The following is a 19,570-nucleotide window of genomic DNA, read 5'->3' on the forward strand; positions in this document are numbered from 1 at the left end:
CTCCACATCATCAGATCTTTACCAGATTTCACATGTTTGATGAGACTCCAGGCCTGAAGACATCTGCAGGCCAATTATGTATAATAGTCATAGCGCCACCTACTGGTACCAGGAAGTTAAAGTCTCTAAACTTTGGCTTCTTTCTCTTAGTAGATAAACCTGATCAACATCAAATTACTTCCACACAAATGTAAGAAGTTCATAATGCCAGTCCATGAAGCTTTTGATGTTTCGTCAAACGCCGTTGCCGTGGCGAAGCAGTCTTTACCGTGAAAAATGAAGGTGCTTTTGAGAGGCTGAAGTTGCTCCAAACATAAACAAACTTGGCATACAGATTTAAAGGCCGAAATGTATTTACATGATTACAAAATCAAGACAAAGCAGCCCTCGCAGTACGTTTGACGTAGATCTAGTATCACATGAAGACAGAAAGGAAACGTGTCTTGGGACCATGCTGTTCTTAAAGATGCTAAAGTTATTATTATTATTATGATGATATATAAGGAAGCAGAAGTCAGTATGAACTATGTCGGGTGTATGAAAACAGATGCAGAGTGTCAATAAATATAATCAATATTAATTATAAATAACAGAAATATAAATGAGTCTCTTCAGAATAAAAGTCTTAGCTGCTGACCACTGAACCCTCTGCAGCCTCTACAGGTCACATCTTCAAATTAAATAAAATGTCTCTTAATGGAGTGACTTAGCGGCTCAGTCTAGATGAAGAGTCCTGCCAGACGCTACTGCGAGCATAAAAAAACATTTTCAACAGGCGCACAGTGTCCTTTTAAGATGCTGTAGACCTGAACCTGTACTTCCTCTGGTCCCTCATCACTGAAATCTAACCCCTTAATGTGAATGTCTTGCTGATGTTTGACTCAAACATTTGTTTTGTTTGAGTCAAACATTACATCACATTACAGTCATTGAGCAGACGCTTTTATCCAAAGCGACTTACAGTAAGTGTATTCAACATAGTATTCAAGAGAACTACTAGTCACCAGAAGTCATGAGTTCATCTCCTTTAAACATCTCAGAGCAGAAACCAGAGCAGATGTACAGAAACACACTAGCATGAACACAACCAGTGCTGAGAGGAAGGCTCAGGGTAGAGCTTCATGAAGAGGTGAGTCTTCAGCCTGATGAAAGATGGGCAGCGACTCTGCTGTCCTGACGTCAGTGGGGAGTTCATTCCACCATCGTGGGGCCAGGACAGAGAACAGAGACCGGGTCCATCGGCCACAGGGACCTCTGAGTGACGGGGAACCGATCGCCCCGAGGCAGCAGAGCCAAGTGGTCGGGGGGGTGTAGGGCTAGACCATGGCCTGGAGACAGGAAGGAGCTGTTCCTTTCACTGCCCTGTAGGCTAGCACCAGAGTCTGAACCTGTAGACTAGCACCAGAGTCTGAACCTGTAGACTAGCACCAGAGTCTGAACCTGTAGGCTAGCACCAGAGTCTGAACCTGTAGGCTAGCACCAGAGTCTGAACCTGTAGACTAGCACCAGAGTCTGAACCTGTAGACTAGCACCAGAGTCTGAACCTGTAGACTAGCACCAGAGTCTGAACCTGTAGACTAGCACCAGAGTCTGAACCTGTAGACTAGCACCAGAGTCTGAACCTGTAGGCTAGCACCAGAGTCTGAACCTGTAGACTAGCACCAGAGTCTGAACCTGTAGACTAGCACCAGAGTCTGAACCTGTAGACTAGCACCAGAGTCTGAACCTGTAGGCTAGCACCAGAGTCTGAACCTGTAGACTAGCACCAGAGTCTGAACCTGTAGGCTAGCACCAGAGTCTGAACCTGTAGACTAGCACCAGAGTCTGAACCTGTAGGCTAGCACCAGAGTCTGAACCTGTAGACTAGCACCAGAGTCTGAACCTGTAGGCTAGCACCAGAGTCTGAATCTGTAGGCTAGCACCAGAGTCTGAACCTGTAGACTAGCACCAGAGTCTGAACCTGTAGACTAGCACCAGAGTCTGAACCTGTAGGCTAGCACCAGAGTCTGAACCTGTAGACTAGCACCAGAGTCTGAACCTGTAGACTAGCACCAGAGTCTGAACCTGTAGACTAGCACCAGAGTCTGAACCTGGATGAGAGCTCTTACAGGGAGCCAGTGTAGAGCACAGAGAGGGGAAGTTGTGTGGGAGAAAAATTGTAATTTATTTTATTTCATAGTATTTTATACTTCAGTGTTTGTGAATTAACTTGTTTTCTCATAATTAATTAATCTGATCAGAAACCTGGAGGTGACTATAATATATGTATATAATATATGTATATAATATATGTATATAATATTCTCTGATGATAATGTTGCTCATGTGTGACTCTGCCCTTAAATTTTCAAACTGAACTCGTGTTCACAACTTCTTATCACAAAAAGAGGCTGAAGCTTCATCTTTGATCTTGATCAAACAGAAAGTAGGTGTTCATAGCAAATCATTGGCTTATCAATAAAAATCACACTACTGCTAATAATAATAATGTGTTTAATAGTTAGGTTAATAAGACCTTCCAACAGGAACTGTGCTTCAACACTTTGGTTATCTGCATAGAAACATCGTCATTAACAATACAAATACATAAGTGCTAATTATCCTTGTGCAAAAAAAGAAATACTGTCATAAAAAAAACAGAAAAAAGATAAAAACGACATCATCATCATTGGTAACACTGAGTATGGCATCGTATTCCTTCTGTGGCTTCACAAAGTCTTCACAGTTTAAACTCTGTACCGTGAAAATACTGACAACCAGCTGCAGCTCACATTGCTCTGCTGCTCAACCAGCAGGGGGATCAGGAACCAGCAGGGGGATCAGGAACCAACAGGGGGTTCAGAAATAAGCAGGGGGATCAGGAACCAGCAGGGGGATCAGGAACCAACAGGGGGTTCAGAAATAAGCAGGGGGATCAGGAACCAGCAGGGGGTTCAGAAACCAGCAGGGGGATCAGGAACCAACAGGGGGTTCAGGAACCAGCAGGGGGATCAGGAACCAACAGGGGGTTCAGGAACCAGCAGGGGGATCAGGAACCAGCAGGGGGTTCAGAAATAAGCAGGGGGTTCAGGAACCAACAGGGGGATCAGGAACCAGCAGGGGGATCAGGAACCAGCAGGGGGTTCAGAAATAAGCAGGGGGTTCAGAAACCAGCAGGGGGATCAGGAACCAGCAGGGGGTTCAGAAATAAGCAGGGGGTTCAGAAACCAGCAGGGGGATCAGGAACCAGCAGGGGGTTCAGAAACCAGCAGGGGGATCAGGAACCAGCAGGGGGTTCAGAAACCAGCAGGGGGTTCAGAAACCAGCAGGGGGATCAGGAACCAGCAGGGGGTTCAGAAATAAGCAGGGGGTTCAGAAACCAGCAGGGGGATCAGAAACCAGCAGGGGGTTCAGAAACCAGCAGGGGCATCAGAAACCAGCAGGGGGTTCAGAAACCAGCAGGGGGATCAGGAACCAGCAGGGGGTTCAGAAATAAGCAGGGGGTTCAGAAACCAGCAGGGGGATCAGAAACCAGCAGGGGGTTCAGAAACCAGCAGGGGGATCAGGAACCAGCAGGGGGTTCAGAAATAAGCAGGGGGTTCAGAAACCAGCAGGGGGATCAGAAACCAGCAGGGGGTTCAGAAACCAGCAGGGGGATCAGGAACCAGCAGGGGGTTCAGAAATAAGCAAAGGGTTCAGAAACCAGCAGGGGGTTCAGAAACCAGCAGGGGGATCAGGAACCAGCAGGGGGTTCAGAAATAAGCAAAGGGTTCAGAAACCAGCAGGGGTTCAGACACCGGCAGGGGGTTTAGAAACCTGAAGGACCAACAGCATGAACTGTCTAGAAGAAGTGGATGTTGGTTTGTAGACTGATGTTTTCGGGGTGACAGAAGCAGCAGAGCGATGAGTTCTGCAGTTTGTTCACTTCAAATAAAAATTTCAATAAGTGAAATTATGGCTTTAACAGTGCAAACAGCCGAACATGTTCCAAAAAGATCCAACAGGATTCAACAGGTCCTAACAGGTTCCGACATGTTTTAACATGGTCTAACAGGATCCAAAAGGTTTCAACATGTTCTAACATGTTTCAACATGTTCCAACAGAATCCAACAGGTTTAAACATGTTTTAACATGTTGCAACAGGATCCAACAGGTTCTAACAGGATCCAACAGGATGCTACCCTGATACACAGAACCACAAGATGATAATTCAGCTCACATCTTTAGAGGGTCGACACCTATGAAAACCACGGTTTACCTTTGGATCAGAGAAATAAGTTAATGTGGTTCTACAGACAGATGTTGATCTGTTTGGCCAGCTCTCGGTCTAAGTCGTGGATCAGATCGTCGAAGTCTTTCAGACTGAGTCGGCAGTTAAATGGAGCGTCAAAATCCATGAACTCGTCCACGTACAGACCTCCTCCTCCTTTTGTGGACCACATCTCTTTCTTCTCCTCTTCCTCTTCCTCTTCATCCCCACTGCCTGAAACAGTAACAACAAGAAGGAGTGAGAGTTCAGGAGGACCAGAACAAGGATGAACATGTTCAGAAGAGTTCAGGAGCTTCAGAAGGTTTGACAATGACTTTTGTTTTGGCAATTGTTTTTTAAGACAAACTATGGGTGTGTTGGTAGTGTCACTTTAAAAAAAACGGATTCATGATTTGCTTGTTTTTCTTCGGTCTTAAATCTGATATGACTTGGACTCAACTTAAGTGGACCTGAATCACAGACCTACATGACTCGCTGCTGTTTGTGAAGCAGCTGGTATTTAAAAACTCTCTGGGAGTGAAGATGTTTATCCACTTTTTTATTATTTACCTCCGTCACTTTCACTTCCTGCCACCTCGTCGTAGTCGGCCTCCTGTCCGGACAGAAGATCTCGTCCACAGATGCTCCAGTCTCCGGCATACCGGTTGATCGGTGGGGGACTCTCTAGCCGGGCCAGGCCACCTCGACCCCGACGTGACACCACCACCTCCTCCTCAGGGTTCTGGGGCAGAGCCAATCGCAGCGCAGGATGCCACTGCTGCTGTCCAAGAGGGTTATGGGTAAGCGCGGGGGAGGGAAGCGGGGAGACGTCGATGTGGTCGTCTGCTGGGAAACGATGCGTCGGCACTGAGGAAGAAGATACGAAAAGCAACAAAAGATGCTGAGCAAGGTGACACCTGTTAAAGGTAAGGTGGTTTCCATGGCAACAATACAGCATCAAAGTGGTCGATTACTCACCTGGCCACAGCTGCAGCAGGTAGTGCAACGCCTCGATATGTCGTTTGAAATCCAACGCGCTCGCCATCTCTTCACCATGACTGACTCCCTTCCCTCCTCTTCCCCCCCTCCAGGCCTCCTGGGTCGGGGTGAGGAGCACCGGGCCGAAGCAGACGGCAAGGTTCTGGTGCGTCATCCTGTTGGAGGAGCTAAGGGACGCCACCAGACTGAGGTGGTCCAGCAGGAGAGAAAGGGTGGCCTGGAGAGAAGACAACATTTGACTTCATCCGTTCACCAAGTTCCCGTCAACACAACCCGTGAAATGTTTAATCCAGACCGTCAGGTCTTTAAATCCGTCAGCATCCTGATGGATTTAAGGACCTGAAGTGTATGTTTCTAAATGAATCAATCTGGTGTCAAAGCAGATTGAATGCATGTAAAAGTCGATTTACATAGAGAGGGATGTTATGGGTAATCTTGAGTGAACTTGCAGAGCCAGTGCAAATACCTCAACAATGCTTTATACAGCTGTGCATCAAACATGCTGATTGGCTGATCCAAGTTAAATTTGTCAACTTCCACAATTATTGATGTGTAGACAGAGAAAGAGTTGACATCTAGTTTTTAAACGTATGTCTTCTGTCTCCTACATGTTGAAGAAACTGTTTCACTAAACTTTTCATGAGAATGGAGACATGTGGCCAAAGAATAACTTGAGGTTCCAGTTGGACAAATAGAATGCTGCCGTGTAGTACTTCAGTAGTAGTACTGCAGTAGTAGTATTCTGTGTTACCCTCTCTGGAGGCGGCAGACAGGACAGCAGCTCCACAGTGCTCTGGGCCAGCTGGGGATCAGGGGTCCCAGGTGGGGCATGTGGGGGTCGTAGGGTCATGGCCTCCCTGACAACCTGGTACAGAGTCCTGGTGATGAGCGGAGACGGCAGCTCCCGCAGGTAGTCCTTCAGTATACCTGAGAAAACCCACAGGACAATCAGAAAAAGTCATTTAGGTGGACTCTGACGCAGTGGAGGCATCTCGTGACACGACACACAGAACCAACAGTACCTCATTGTTTGAATACCACAGACACCTGATACTCATCTTGAGGGACATGTTTCAAAACTATGAAGTGGATACGACGTGATATTGATGAAAGTTTAACGAGATGATTGCATTTTCAAGATAGAAGACGTATCACCCTGACTGACCACCAGGTGACCTGGTGCGGTCTGAATAACCTAGAGCTCAACGCTCTAAAGACAGTGGAGATGGTTGTGGATTTCCAGAAGAATGCAGCCCCACCAGCCCCCATCACCCTGTGTGACTCCCCCTCGATGCGGTGGAGTCCTTCCGCTTCCTGGGCTCCATCATTACCCAGGACCTCAAGTGGGAGCTGAACATCAGCTCCATCACCAGGAAGGCTCAGCAGAGGATGTACTTCCTGAGGCAGCTGAAGAAATTCAACCTGCCAAAGACAATGATGGTGCACTTCTACACAGTCATCATTGAGTCCATCCTCTGCTCCTCCATCACGGTCTGGTACGCTGCAGCCACTGCCAAGGACAAGGGCAGGCTGCAGCGCACCATCCGCTCTGCTGAGAGGGTGATTGGCTGCAATCTGCCGTCCCTCCAGGACTTGTTCGCCTCAAGGACCCTGAAGCGAGCAAGAAAGATTGTAGCCGACCCCTCTCACCCTGGACAAAAACTGTTCGTGCCCCTTTCATCTGGCAGGAGGCTGAGATCCATCAGGACCAAGACCTCACACTACATGAACAGCTTCTTCCCTTCCACAGTCGGGCTCATTAACAGAGCCCGGGTCCCCCACTGACTCTGACATCCCTGGTCAATTTCCTACCGGTCACTCCCCTGCATCCCTTCTAGGTTCTTATTTAAATACACTCGACACTTTTACACTACACTTACATCTCACTTGTTTATAGTCCTGTTATCTGTTCATTTGTGCACTTTATTTTATATTTCACTTTATTTTATATTTCACTTTATTTTATATTTCACTTCATTTTATATTTTTGTGTACATTTTAATGTTTCTACTTTGCACTGTGTTGATTGTTGTTGATTGTTAAATGTTAAGCACCTCCCGTCATGTCAAATTCCTTGTATGTTCAACATACCGTGGCAATTAACGGTTCTGATTCTGATTCTGATGGAGCCATTAGGACTACAAAACCACTCAGCAGTACAGAAGTGTTACAGAGTGAAGCTTCAATAAACAATCTTTTTGTGAGTTCAGATCATCGACTGTAAAGAACAAGTGGACGGACTCCCATCGGTCAGTGGACTACGGTTTGGAATCCTTGAATTCAGCATTTTGGTTTTGATGGCCATGAAATAGACGCAGATTTAAGTTCTTCACTTTTCAGACCCAGAGGTTGCAGAACCAGTCCTGCAGAGACCACTCGAACCCTTCAACAACAAAGTCTTGTTTTAGTCTGCAATCAAGCAACCTGCTGCCGGTGATGTATTCTTATGATGTATTCTTATACATGACCAGAAGTAGGTCTTTTAATTATTAATCAACAATGTATTTCTTCAATAAAAGAAATGAGAAGAATCCTTCTCTTTTGATTCCTCTTAGCTCTCTAACCAGATTCTGTGAATGCAGAATAAACAGCTTTGGCCGCTGGGTCTCATTTCACACTCGAATCAAGATGGATGAAGAGGAGTTAAACTTTTAGTGAGATCAGGTTTAAATCATCAGAGCCATGAGTCTCTGCAGGGATGTCTGATCAACCAGGATCAGCCCTATTCCATTCATTTCAGGTCTAGATCCTTGTAGAGACCTGATGGACTAATAAGGACACCCTGTCCCTCTCCTTAATGTCTGTATGTAGATCCTTGTAGAGACCTGATGGACTAATAAGGACACCCTGTCCCTCTGTCTAATGTCTCCATCACCCCGCTGTGTTCACTGACCTGTGATGACATTGATGTCAGGGTACAGATCCTCGCTGAGACAAACTGCTGAACTGTTCCTCTCGAACCAATCCCTGAGTTCCTTCTTCACTGCAGCAGAACCACACAGTCTGTACAGACCCACCACCTGACAGAAAGACAGACAGTCAGACAGATGAGGTCTTGAACAGCAGTCAGTGGTTTATAAAGTCCTGAATGGACAGAAAACCCTTCAGACGGATCATCCAGCTCAGATATTGTTTGCTCTGAATGATGCGTCTGGTCCAATCACAACCCTCACCCAATCACAACCCTCACCCAATCACAACCCTCACCCAATCACAACCCTCACCCAATCACAACCATCACCCAATCACAACCCTCACCCAATCAATCAATGTCAGAAAAACCCAAGAAGCATCCGTTCCTAGTGGAGCTAATAAGAGCCAATAGATACCTTCAGGCCTCTTCGCTCGATCTCTGCCACAGATTTCTGGATCAGGATCGGGATCAGTGATGTGGATCCTTCTTTCTCCACCAGATGGTGAAGTTCAACCCCAAACACATTAGCAGGCACTGACTGGTAACTGGGCTGCAGGGAGAAAGTAAAACAATCAACCTTTACTCTGTAACGTTAGGAGTATTTGATATTGGTGGATCTTTATATAGAGGCTGTAATCTGCAGGAGCTCTGATGAAGGTCATGGTATCACTGAAGGAGGTATAAGTACAATAAGTACACTAAGTACACTACGGATACTGTGAAAAGCAAAGATTGTATGAAGTGTGAGCTTTAAGAAGGTTGATTTAAATATGACTTTGACTTTATCAGACTCCACATCCTATCATGTAGTAGTATTACTGTGTACCTGTGTCTCATTAGCAGTAGTATTACTGTGTACCTGTGTCTCATTAGCAGTAGTATTACTGTGTACCTGTGTGTCTCATTGGCAGTAGTATTACTGTGTACCTGTGTGTCTCATTAGCAGTAGTATTACTGTGTACCTGTGTCTCATTAGCAGTAGTATTACTGTGTACCTGTGTCTCATTAGCAGTAGTATTACTGTGTACCTGTGTGTCTCATTGGCAGTAGTATTACTGTGTACCTGTGTCTCATTAGCAGTAGTATTACTGTGTACCTGTGTCTCATTGGCAGTAGTATTACTGTGTACCTGTGTCTCATTAGCAGTAGTATTACTGTGTACCTGTGTCTCATTAGCAGTAGTATTACTGTGTACCTGTGTCTCATTAGCAGTAGTATTACTGTGTACCTGTGTCTCATTAGCAGTAGTATTACTGTGTACCTGTGTCTCATTAGCAGTAGTATTACTGTGTACCTGTGTCTCATTAGCAGTAGTATTACTGTGTACCTGTGTCTCATTGGCAGTAGTATTACTGTGTACCTGTGTGTCTCATTGGCAGTAGTATTACTGTGTACCTGTGTCTCATTAGCAGTAGTATTACTGTGTACCTGTGTCTCATTGGCAGTAGTATTACTGTGTACCTGTGTCTCATTAGCAGTAGTATTACTGTGTACCTGTGTCTCATTAGCAGTAGTATTACTGTGTACCTGTGTCTCATTAGCAGTAGTATTACTGTGTACCTGTGTCTCATTAGCAGTAGTATTACTGTGTACCTGTGTCTCATTAGCAGTAGTATTACTGTGTACCTGTGTCTCATTAGCAGTAGTATTACTGTGTACCTGTGTCTCATTGGCAGTAGTATTACTGTGTACCTGTGTGTCTCATTGGCAGTAGTATTACTGTGTACCTGTGTCTCATTAGCAGTAGTATTACTGTGTACCTGTGTCTCATTGGCAGTAGTATTACTGTGTACCTGTGTCTCATTGGCAGTAGTATTACTGTGTACCTGTGTCTCATTGGCAGTAGTATTACTGTGTACCTGTGTGTCTCATTAGCAGTAGTATTACTGTGTACCTGTGTCTCATTGGCAGTAGTATTACTGTGTACCTGTGTCTCATTGGCAGTAGTATTACTGTGTACCTGTGTCTCATTAGCAGTAGTATTACTGTGTACCTGTGTCTCATTGGCAGTAGTATTACTGTGTACCTGTGTCTCATTGGCAGTAGTATTACTGTGTACCTGTGTGTCTCATTAGCAGTAGTATTACTGTGTACCTGTGTCTCATTAGCAGTAGTATTACTGTGTACCTGTGTCTCATTGGCAGTAGTATTACTGTGTACCTGTGTCTCATTAGCAGTAGTATTACTGTGTACCTGTGTCTCATTAGCAGTAGTATTACTGTGTACCTGTGTGTCTCATTAGCAGTAGTATTACTGTGTACCTGTGTGTCTCATTGGCAGTAGTATTACTGTGTACCTGTGTGTCTCATTGGCAGTAGTATTACTGTGTACCTGTGTCTCATTGGCAGTAGTATTACTGTGTACCTGTGTGTCTCATTGGCAGTAGTATTACTGTGTACCTGTGTCTCATTAGCAGTAGTATTACTGTGTACCTGTGTGTCTCATTGGCAGTAGTATTACTGTGTACCTGTGTGTCTCATTGGCAGTAGTATTACTGTGTACCTGTGTCTCATTAGCAGTAGTATTACTGTGTACCTGTGTCTCATTAGCAGTAGTATTACTGTGTACCTGTGTCTCATTAGCAGTAGTATTACTGTGTACCTGTGTGTCTCATTAGCAGTAGTATTACTGTGTACCTGTGTGTCTCATTGGCAGTAGTATTACTGTGTACCTGTGTGTCTCATTGGCAGTAGTATTACTGTGTACCTGTGTCTCATTGGCAGTAGTATTACTGTGTACCTGTGTGTCTCATTGGCAGTAGTATTACTGTGTACCTGTGTCTCATTAGCAGTAGTATTACTGTGTACCTGTGTCTCATTAGCAGTAGTATTACTGTGTACCTGTGTGTCTCATTGGCAGTAGTATTACTGTGTACCTGTGTGTCTCATTGGCAGTAGTATTACTGTGTACCTGTGTGTCTCATTGGCAGTAGTATTACTGTGTACCTGTGTCTCATTAGCAGTAGTATTACTGTGTACCTGTGTGTCTCATTGGCAGTAGTATTACTGTGTACCTGTGTGTCTCATTGGCAGTAGTATTACTGTGTACCTGTGTCTCATTAGCAGTAGTATTACTGTGTACCTGTGTCTCATTAGCAGTAGTATTACTGTGTACCTGTGTGTCTCATTGGCAGTAGTATTACTGTGTACCTGTGTCTCATTAGCAGTAGTATTACTGTGTACCTGTGTCTCATTAGCAGTAGTATTACTGTGTACCTGTGTCTCATTAGCAGTAGTATTACTGTGTACCTGTGTCTCATTGGCAGTAGTATTACTGTGTACCTGTGTCTCATTGGCAGTAGTATTACTGTGTACCTGTGTGTCTCATTGGCAGTAGTATTACTGTGTACCTGTGTCTCATTAGCAGTAGTATTACTGTGTACCTGTGTCTCATTAGCAGTAGTATTACTGTGTACCTGTGTCTCATTGGCAGTAGTATTACTGTGTACCTGTGTGTCTCATTGGCAGTAGTATTACTGTGTACCTGTGTCTCATTAGCAGTAGTATTACTGTGTACCTGTGTCTCATTAGCAGTAGTATTACTGTGTACCTGTGTCTCATTGGCAGTAGTATTACTGTGTACCTGTGTCTCATTAGCAGTAGTATTACTGTGTACCTGTGTGTCTCATTAGCAGTAGTATTACTGTGTACCTGTGTCTCATTAGCAGTAGTATTACTGTGTACCTGTGTGTCTCATTAGCAGTAGTATTACTGTGTACCTGTGTCTCATTAGCAGTAGTATTACTGTGTACCTGTGTGTCTCATTAGCAGTAGTATTACTGTGTACCTGTGTCTCATTAGCAGTAGTATTACTGTGTACCTGTGTCTCATTAGCAGTAGTATTACTGTGTACCTGTGTGTCTCATTAGCAGTAGTATTACTGTGTACCTGTGTCTCATTAGCAGTAGTATTACTGTGTACCTGTGTCTCATTGGCAGTAGTATTACTGTGTACCTGTGTCTCATTAGCAGTAGTATTACTGTGTACCTGTGTCTCATTAGCAGTAGTATTACTGTGTACCTGTGTGTCTCATTAGCAGTAGTATTACTGTGTACCTGTGTGTCCCATTTTTCCTGTAGAGACAGTTTGACATAAAGAAGTCCTCGAGGCTCCAACTTCACACAGAGCTGCTGACTACGACTCCCTGGGAGACAGAACATCGTTATTTATACAATCAATCAATCAATCAATCAATACTGTGGTGAAGTGGACCTTTAAAGAGTGGAGGCATGGAGACTCCTCCCAGACCACAGACTCGGTTCCTGGTTGGACCGGCTGAAGTCTGATCCGGCTCTGATTTAGACCCTGATCCTGCTGCTGAACCGACTGCAGATACAGAAACACATGAAGTACTTTTACTTCAGTCAAGTACCTCAGAGTAGAAATTACAGAATAATGTTGATAAAGTAAAAGTAATTATGCAGAATAATATCTATTATAATTATTGATCATTAATGTATTCATCACTTTAAAGGTCAATAATCTGAAACCATAAAGTAACGAGCTGGTCAGTTCATGGTTCATGGTTCCAGGGAAGACGTTTACTTAACCAAAGACAATTATTAGAGGTTTTATTAGTTCATGTCACAAAATCCACTCCGTCTTAGATTGTTTTGTTTCTTTAAATCTCCTGACATCACTCAGCTGCTGGTACACGCCCATCTCACCCGCAGCCTGTTCCCTCATTAGTGCCTCACTATTTAGATGCGTTCACTTGCACTTGATCCCAGATTGTCTTGTGTGTTACTGCCAAGCTCTCCAGCGTTATCCTTCTATATCTGATCTCCTGGCTTTGACTTGAACGTGAAGTAAATAGAACTCTCTTTGTAACTCTGTGTAACCCTCTTTGTAACCCTAACCCTCTGTGTCCAGTGTGCATGTACTAGTATTCGTTACAGTTGATGTACGAGTCATTGTGAAAGTGGCTCGTTGATGCTCTTTGAGGGGAGATAAAAGATTAGTTTGTGTGACGTAAAGTCTGGTTCATCCTCTGAGGAACCTGGATGAGTTCACAACATTTTACGAAAATCTGACCTGTAGTTAAATATATTTAGCTGTTTGTAGTAGTAGTAGTAGTAGTAGTAGTAGTAGTAGTACTCGCAGTGCTCATAGTCCCAGCAGTAGAACTAGTAGCTGAAATAAATCGGGTTCACACAGCAGTAGTACCTGGTGTTAAGACCACGATGCGGAGCTGCCGGGCTCGCTCCAGCTCCAGGTGGAAGGCGTGGTTCAGCGGGAGGGAGGAGCCTCGCAGGGTCAGGAGGGCTGTCCTTGCTCTCGTCACTCCGTCGATCTGGATGGCCAGGAAGACCTCCTTACTGCCCTCTGACCTGAGAGGATCCACATCCACACAGACGGGAAGAAAACCACTTTCTTTACTGACGACCAGCGTGGCGACTGCGGCTAAGTGGATAGCAGGCCGACCTTCAATCGGAGGACCGGCGGTTTGATCCCCGGCTCCGGCTCCACTAGTCGCATGTCGATGTGTCCTTGAGCAACACACTTAAACCCAAACTTGCTCCCGTAGCTGTGCCCACGGTGTGATATAATCTGAATTGTAAGCCGCTTTGGATGAAAGCTAAATGACTGTGATGTAACGTGTTTTTAAAGCGACAGGCGGATTGTGTTGGTTTCTGATGATCGTAGTAGATCAGTTCTGATGCTCTGGTTCCTTCAGTAAAAGGCAATCCTCAGACCCAAAGATGAAACACTTTGTTAGAAAATATCTGGTTCTTTGATAAGAACCCTTTGCACATCAACATGTTGAGGTAGAAATAACTACAACTGGGAGGAATCACAGGAATCACATGATCCACTAACAAGAGTGTTGACAGCACTGAAAACAATCTGCAGCTTGTTCACTTTTAAGTTCTGGGAAGGTTGTGGGTGAATTCTCATAGAATGGCATTTTTTATATTTGCTACAGACTCTACTGTCTTCTTCTCCATGGTAACAGCAGCTGAGGCTCATGGGTATTTAGAGACAGAACAGCTGTAGTTCCTCTAATGTCCACCAGATGCTGCTGCGATCCAACTCTGACTGTATTGAAGTGAATATGAAAACATCTCACTTCTCTCTACTGATACCAAGTGAGTGCAGCTTTTATAGAAGCTCAGCTCTATAAAATCATGAACTGTCAGTTAGCAGCAACCTTCAAACGACCTTGTGTTAGCTGCTGTTAGCTAGCTCCACGTGTTATTTTAGCTGGTGGTCTTACCTGCTGGTCTTCATCTCCTCCAGGCCCAGCAGGTGGACCGTCAGTAGACCCGTGACCCGCTGGCTGCATCTCTGTGGATCGGAGCCCACGTACAGTCGGAATGAACTCACGTCGCACACCGTTTCCTGGGAAGTTGTGACAGGAGGGGCCTGTTGCCGTGGCAGCAGCTCGGGGGAGTCCCCATCACTAAGATAACCTGAAAGGAAAATCAATATATTCAGCTCCAGTGATTTAAGCACATATGATGAAGAGTTTAGCTGCATTAATATGTATTAATTAGATTAGATGAATTAATGCTTCAAGGTTATCATGAAAACAGAACATAAAAGACATCATCAGCACAATAAATCACAGACCTGCATCAAGGAAAGGGGAATTCATACCAAGAACAGTTGTACAGGAGAGATAATGTATATTAATTCATTCATTAATTGTGCTAGAAAGTACATCGATATCACTGAGTGGATCTCTCAGTCCTCCGAACTGGAGCCCTGAAACCACGTTCAGAGTTAAACTCCTTCTGAGGACCTGCCTGTTATATACGTCCTTAAACCAAAACTGATTGTAATCAGACTAACAGAGACACATATAAGCCTCCAAGTCTAAATGAAAGTGTATTAAACCTCATGTGGTTATAAATGAGTAGTTGTATGAATGTCGATCTCTTTGTTATAAACACTCAACCTCCTTTGGTCGAGCGTCCTCTCGATGATCGTCGCAGTGGTCTGGCTGGAGGGGCGGAGCTATCCAGGTGATATCTGCTGATCACATTCTGGTTGGCTGCAGATGATGATGACGCCGTCTTACTGATCAACTCGTCACCGCCCCCTCTGCTGTCGTTTCCCTGGCGATGGGCGCGAGAGGAGGAGCGAAGGCTGAGTTTGCGGCGCAGCTCAGGCAGTTTCTTCATCTTTAGGGAGAGTTTCCTCACTGTACCAGGAGACTTCAGCCTGTCAATCACACTACCTGACACGCCCCCTTCTTTTGAGGGGGCGGGGCTGCAGTCCGAGGGGGCGGGGTCTGAGGGAGAGAGACACAATGGTGCTAAGTAATATACTTATTTTGAAGACTTAACAACATTGGGCTCTATTGACCTGAAACTTGTCACAAACACAAAGGGAATGTATTTCACAATCAGAAATATGTAAGACCAATAAATTATGAGCAGAAGACAGACGAGTCAGTTACCTGTGTTGTCTGTGGTGACGTCATCAGTATGATGGCTAACATTGGGGTTGGTGCCCTCCTGTGGACTTTCTGCTGACGCCACCATTGCTCCTCCCAGCTGTGGTCTGGTATCTGCTGGTCCCGTCCTCTTGGCTGCTCCTCCCTCCTCCCTCTCCTCCCTCCTCGTCCATATCTCCTTCTCCCTGCATGGACTTCCTGCGTCCTCCTCTTCAGGAATCGGGTTGTACCAGATGTTGCTGTCGCTATCCTGCTGAACCCCACAGGCCTCATCACAAGTCTGGGTCTTTCCAGAAGACAGCACCCAGGCACGGCTGCTGCGATCCAGGCTTTGCAGATAGGCTCGCTGGCCAGATAACTTGGTGCTGTTGAAGGTGGCCGGTCCATCAGGGGAGGCTCCTGGGGGCTGGGGGGCTTGTAGGAGGACTGTGGTAGAACCGACAACACTGGGGGTGCTGGTCATATCCGATGCCAGACTGACGCACTTCCTGTTGTCATACTGATCTGTCTAAGGGTACAACAAGAAGTGTGGGTCAAAGCACAGACAAGGAGTCCAACACCAGAAGGAGAACATAAAGATAAGGTTTATGAACTAAAAGAAGGGATCAAACTACCAGTAAGAGAACATGAAGATAAGGTCATGATACTAAATAGATCAAACTACCAGAACAAGAAGGATAGTTTGAACCACCAGAAGCAGATCTGGAGGGAGTCCATCTCCCATGATCTGCTCCTGGACATCAAACCATCTGGAGTAGATCTAAAATGAAAGGTCAAAATACAAACCGAAATTAAGTGTTTATCCACCAGGAGCAGCGAGGTCCAGGTACATATTAAATGAAACAAACACTGCAATCTTACAGTTTCATCTTGATAAAGGGAAGACAGGAAATTAAACAGCCAACCCTGCCATCTCCTACCTTATCTTGGGCTAGCCTCTGACTCCAGGCCTGCCCAGATGCATCCTGGGATATCCAGTCAGAGTTCCTGGGGGCGGAACTTGACTGCAGGGAGGTGGGCGGAGCTGCAGAGCCCTGCCGCGCCCACAGCTGTTTCTTAGCAACTGTGATGTGGTTCTGTGGAGGCGAGGGAGGATCAGGGTCTGCTGCTGGAGAAGTTCTCGTCTTCGCCAACGACGGTGATGAAGGTGATGAAGGTGATGAAGACGTCTGGAGGACTGTGTCAGCCTTTACTGCAACATCTGGAGGAAACACAGTTGTCGTTAACGATCTCAAGGGGTGAATTAAAGCTTTCAGTTTTTGAGAAGAGAAGGAAGAAGGAACGTTTCTTTGTCTCTGTCTCAGTCTTCTGGTTTCCATGTTTGTTCAAGATTCAAAACTAAAATATCTAATCTAGAGACAAAGTGATCGTCCACCACTCTACATGTGTTAAGTAGCTCTGGTTGTAAATGAACAGGAAGGAGGTGAACTTCATCACAGGTTCTCCAGAGCTGAAACACAAACAGCTGGTAGACCTCGTTTAACTCATGAACCTGGTCTGGTAATGATTATTGATCTATAGTCACTCAAAGCTTTGACTGTTAGAGGAAAGTGGAATCATTAAGACGACCCATGTTCTTTTTCACACCCTGAACATGTAGAGCTGGCTCAGGTTTATAGTTAGGGCTGGCTCAGGTTTATAGTTAGGGCTGGTTCAGGTTCATAGTTAGGACTGGCTCAGGTTTATAGTTAGGGCTGGCTCAGGTTTATAGTTAGGGCTGGCTCAGGTTTATAGTTAGGGCTGGCTCAGGTTTATAGTTAGGGCTGGTTCAGGTTCATAGTTAGGACTGGCTCAGGTTTATAGTTAGGGCTGGCTCAGGTTTATAGTTAGGGCTGGCTCAGGTTTATAGTTAGGGCTGGCTCAGGTTTATAGTTAGGACTGGCTCAGGTTTATAGTTAGGGCTGGCTCAGGTTTATAGTTAGGGCTGGCTCAGGTTTATAGTTAGGGCTGGTTCAGGTTTATAGTTAGGGCTGGCTCAGGTTTATAGTTAGGGCTGGTTCAGGTTTATAGTTAGGGCTGGTTCAGGTTTATAGTTAGGGCTGGTTCAGGTTTATAGTTAGGTCTGGCTCAGGTTTATAGTTAGGACTGGTTCAGGTTCATAGTTAGGTCTGGCTCAGGTTTATAGTTAGGACTGGTTCAGGTTTATAGTTAGGGCTGGCTCAGGTTTATAGTTAGGGCTGGCTCAGGTTTATAGTTAGGACTGGCTCAGGTTTATAGTTAGGACTGGCTCAGATTTATAGTTAGGACTGGCTCAGGTTTATAGTTAGGGCTGGCTCAGGTTTATAGTTAGGACTGGCTCAGGTTTATAGTTAGGTCTGGCTCAGGTTTATAGTTAGGACTGGCTCAGGTTTATAGTTAGGTCTGGCTCAGATTTATAGTTAGGACTGGCTCAGGTTTATAGTTTGGGCTGGCTCAGGTTTATAGTTAGGGCTGGCTCAGGTTTATAGTTAGGGCTGGTTCAGGTTTATAGTTAGGGCTGGCTCAGGTTTATAGTTAGGGCTGGCTCAGGTTTATAGTTAGGGCTGGCTCAGGTTTATAGTTAGGGCTGGCTCAGGTTTATAGTTAGGACTGGTTCAGGTTTATAGTTAGGACTGGCTCAGGTTTATAGTTAGGACTGGCTCAGGTTTATAGTTAGGGCTGGTTCAGGTCTATAGTTAGGGCTAGCTCAGGTTTATAGTTAGGGCTGGTTCAGGTTTATAGTTAGGACTGGCTCAGGTTTATAGTTAAGGCTGACTCAGGTTTATAGTTAGGACTGGCTCAGGTTTATAGTTAGGGCTGGTTCAGGTTTATAGTTAGGACTGGTTCAGGTGTATAGTTAGGGCTGGCTCAGGTTTATAGTTAGGACTGGTTCAGGTTTATAGTTAGGGCTGGTTCAGGTTTATAGTTAGGGCTGGCTCAGGTTTATAGTTAGGTCTGGCTCAGGTTTATAGTTAGGGCTGGCTCAGGTTTATAGTTAGGGCTGACTCAGGTTTATAGTTAGGACTGGCTCAGGTTTATAGTTAGGGCTGGTTCAGGTTTATAGTTAGGGCTGGCTCAGGTTTATAGTTAGGGCTGGCTCAGGTTTATAGTTAGGGCTGGCTCAGGTTTATAGTTAGGGCTGGCTCAGGTTTATAGTTAGGACTGGCTCAGGTTTATAGTTAGAGCTGGTTCAGGTTTATAGTTAGGACTGGCTCAGGTTTATAGTTAGGACTGGCTCAGGTTTATAGTTAGGGCTGGCTCAGGTTTATAGTTAGGACTGGCTCAGGTTTATAGTTAGAGCTGGTTCAGGTTTATAGTTAGGACTGGCTCAGGTTTATAGTTAGGACTGGCTCAGGTTTATAGTTAGGACTGGCTCAGGTTTATAGTTAGGGCTGGCTCAGGTTTATAGTTAGGGTCCTTCCTCCCCTCAACGAACCGGTAGAGGCCGCATGTCATCCACAACTGCTTCAATCTAGAATCTTGCTTCCAATACAGATTAGCAATTGTTCCCGTCCACATTTGCAGGCCTTGTTTTCAGTAGTATTCCTGATCTATTTTCCAATCAACACTGATGCATATAATGCCAAGTGTGTGTGTTTGACAGAGAGAGAGAGAGAGAGAGAGAGAGAGAGAGAGAGAGAGAGAGAGAGAGAGAGAGAGAGACAGAGAGACAGAGACTAAATGTACAGTGAAGGTTACAGTTTACAAACACTGTGTCTGTCTGACAGGAAGTGATTCTCTCCAGAGGTCGGCCTATACTTCCTGTCATCTGAATGAAGCCATAGATGACCTGATAGAGGACTGAGAGGATGTGTGTGTGCTAAAACATCTGTTTTTAATTTACAGAAGCCAGGACTGAGGAGGAGGAGGAGAGAGGAGGAGGAGGAGGAGGAGGAGGAGGAAGAGGAGGAGAGAGAGGAGAGGAAGAGGGTGATGAATAAATAGCTGTGTCTCTGCTGATGTCAATGAACTGTCTGTTTTTAAGAATAAACACTGCTGTGTATTCACTATTCATTAGAGGGTTAAAATACACAGAAACACACAAAGACTGCAGTCAGCAACACACACA

At 45.1% G+C, this 19,570-nt stretch overlaps 1 protein-coding gene across 1 annotated transcript in view; it reads right to left on the bottom strand.

Moving 5' to 3' along the window:
* Positions 1-2,497: 2,497 nt before the first annotated feature.
* The window catches only part of syde1 (synapse defective Rho GTPase homolog 1), a 19,827-nt gene continuing 2,754 nt past the window's right edge, over positions 2,498-19,570 (bottom strand). Inside the window, exons 2-14 of the mRNA XM_079182193.1 lie at positions 16,464-16,744; positions 15,547-16,051; positions 15,043-15,378; positions 14,359-14,554; positions 13,308-13,471; positions 12,354-12,467; positions 12,197-12,285; positions 8,558-8,692; positions 8,122-8,248; positions 5,980-6,155; positions 5,208-5,445; positions 4,800-5,096; positions 2,498-4,463 (exon numbers count right to left, since the gene is read on the bottom strand). Coding sequence (XP_079038319.1) covers positions 4,270-4,463; positions 4,800-5,096; positions 5,208-5,445; positions 5,980-6,155; positions 8,122-8,248; positions 8,558-8,692; positions 12,197-12,285; positions 12,354-12,467; positions 13,308-13,471; positions 14,359-14,554; positions 15,043-15,378; positions 15,547-16,051; positions 16,464-16,744 — 2,852 coding nt within the window. The 3' untranslated portion in view covers positions 2,498-4,269. The remainder of the gene's footprint in view (positions 4,464-4,799; positions 5,097-5,207; positions 5,446-5,979; positions 6,156-8,121; positions 8,249-8,557; positions 8,693-12,196; positions 12,286-12,353; positions 12,468-13,307; positions 13,472-14,358; positions 14,555-15,042; positions 15,379-15,546; positions 16,052-16,463; positions 16,745-19,570) is intronic.

The sequence above is a fragment of the Pholis gunnellus genome, assembly GCF_910591455.1.
Source record: "Pholis gunnellus genome assembly, chromosome: 21".
NCBI classification, from domain to species: Eukaryota; Metazoa; Chordata; class Actinopteri; order Perciformes; family Pholidae; genus Pholis; species Pholis gunnellus.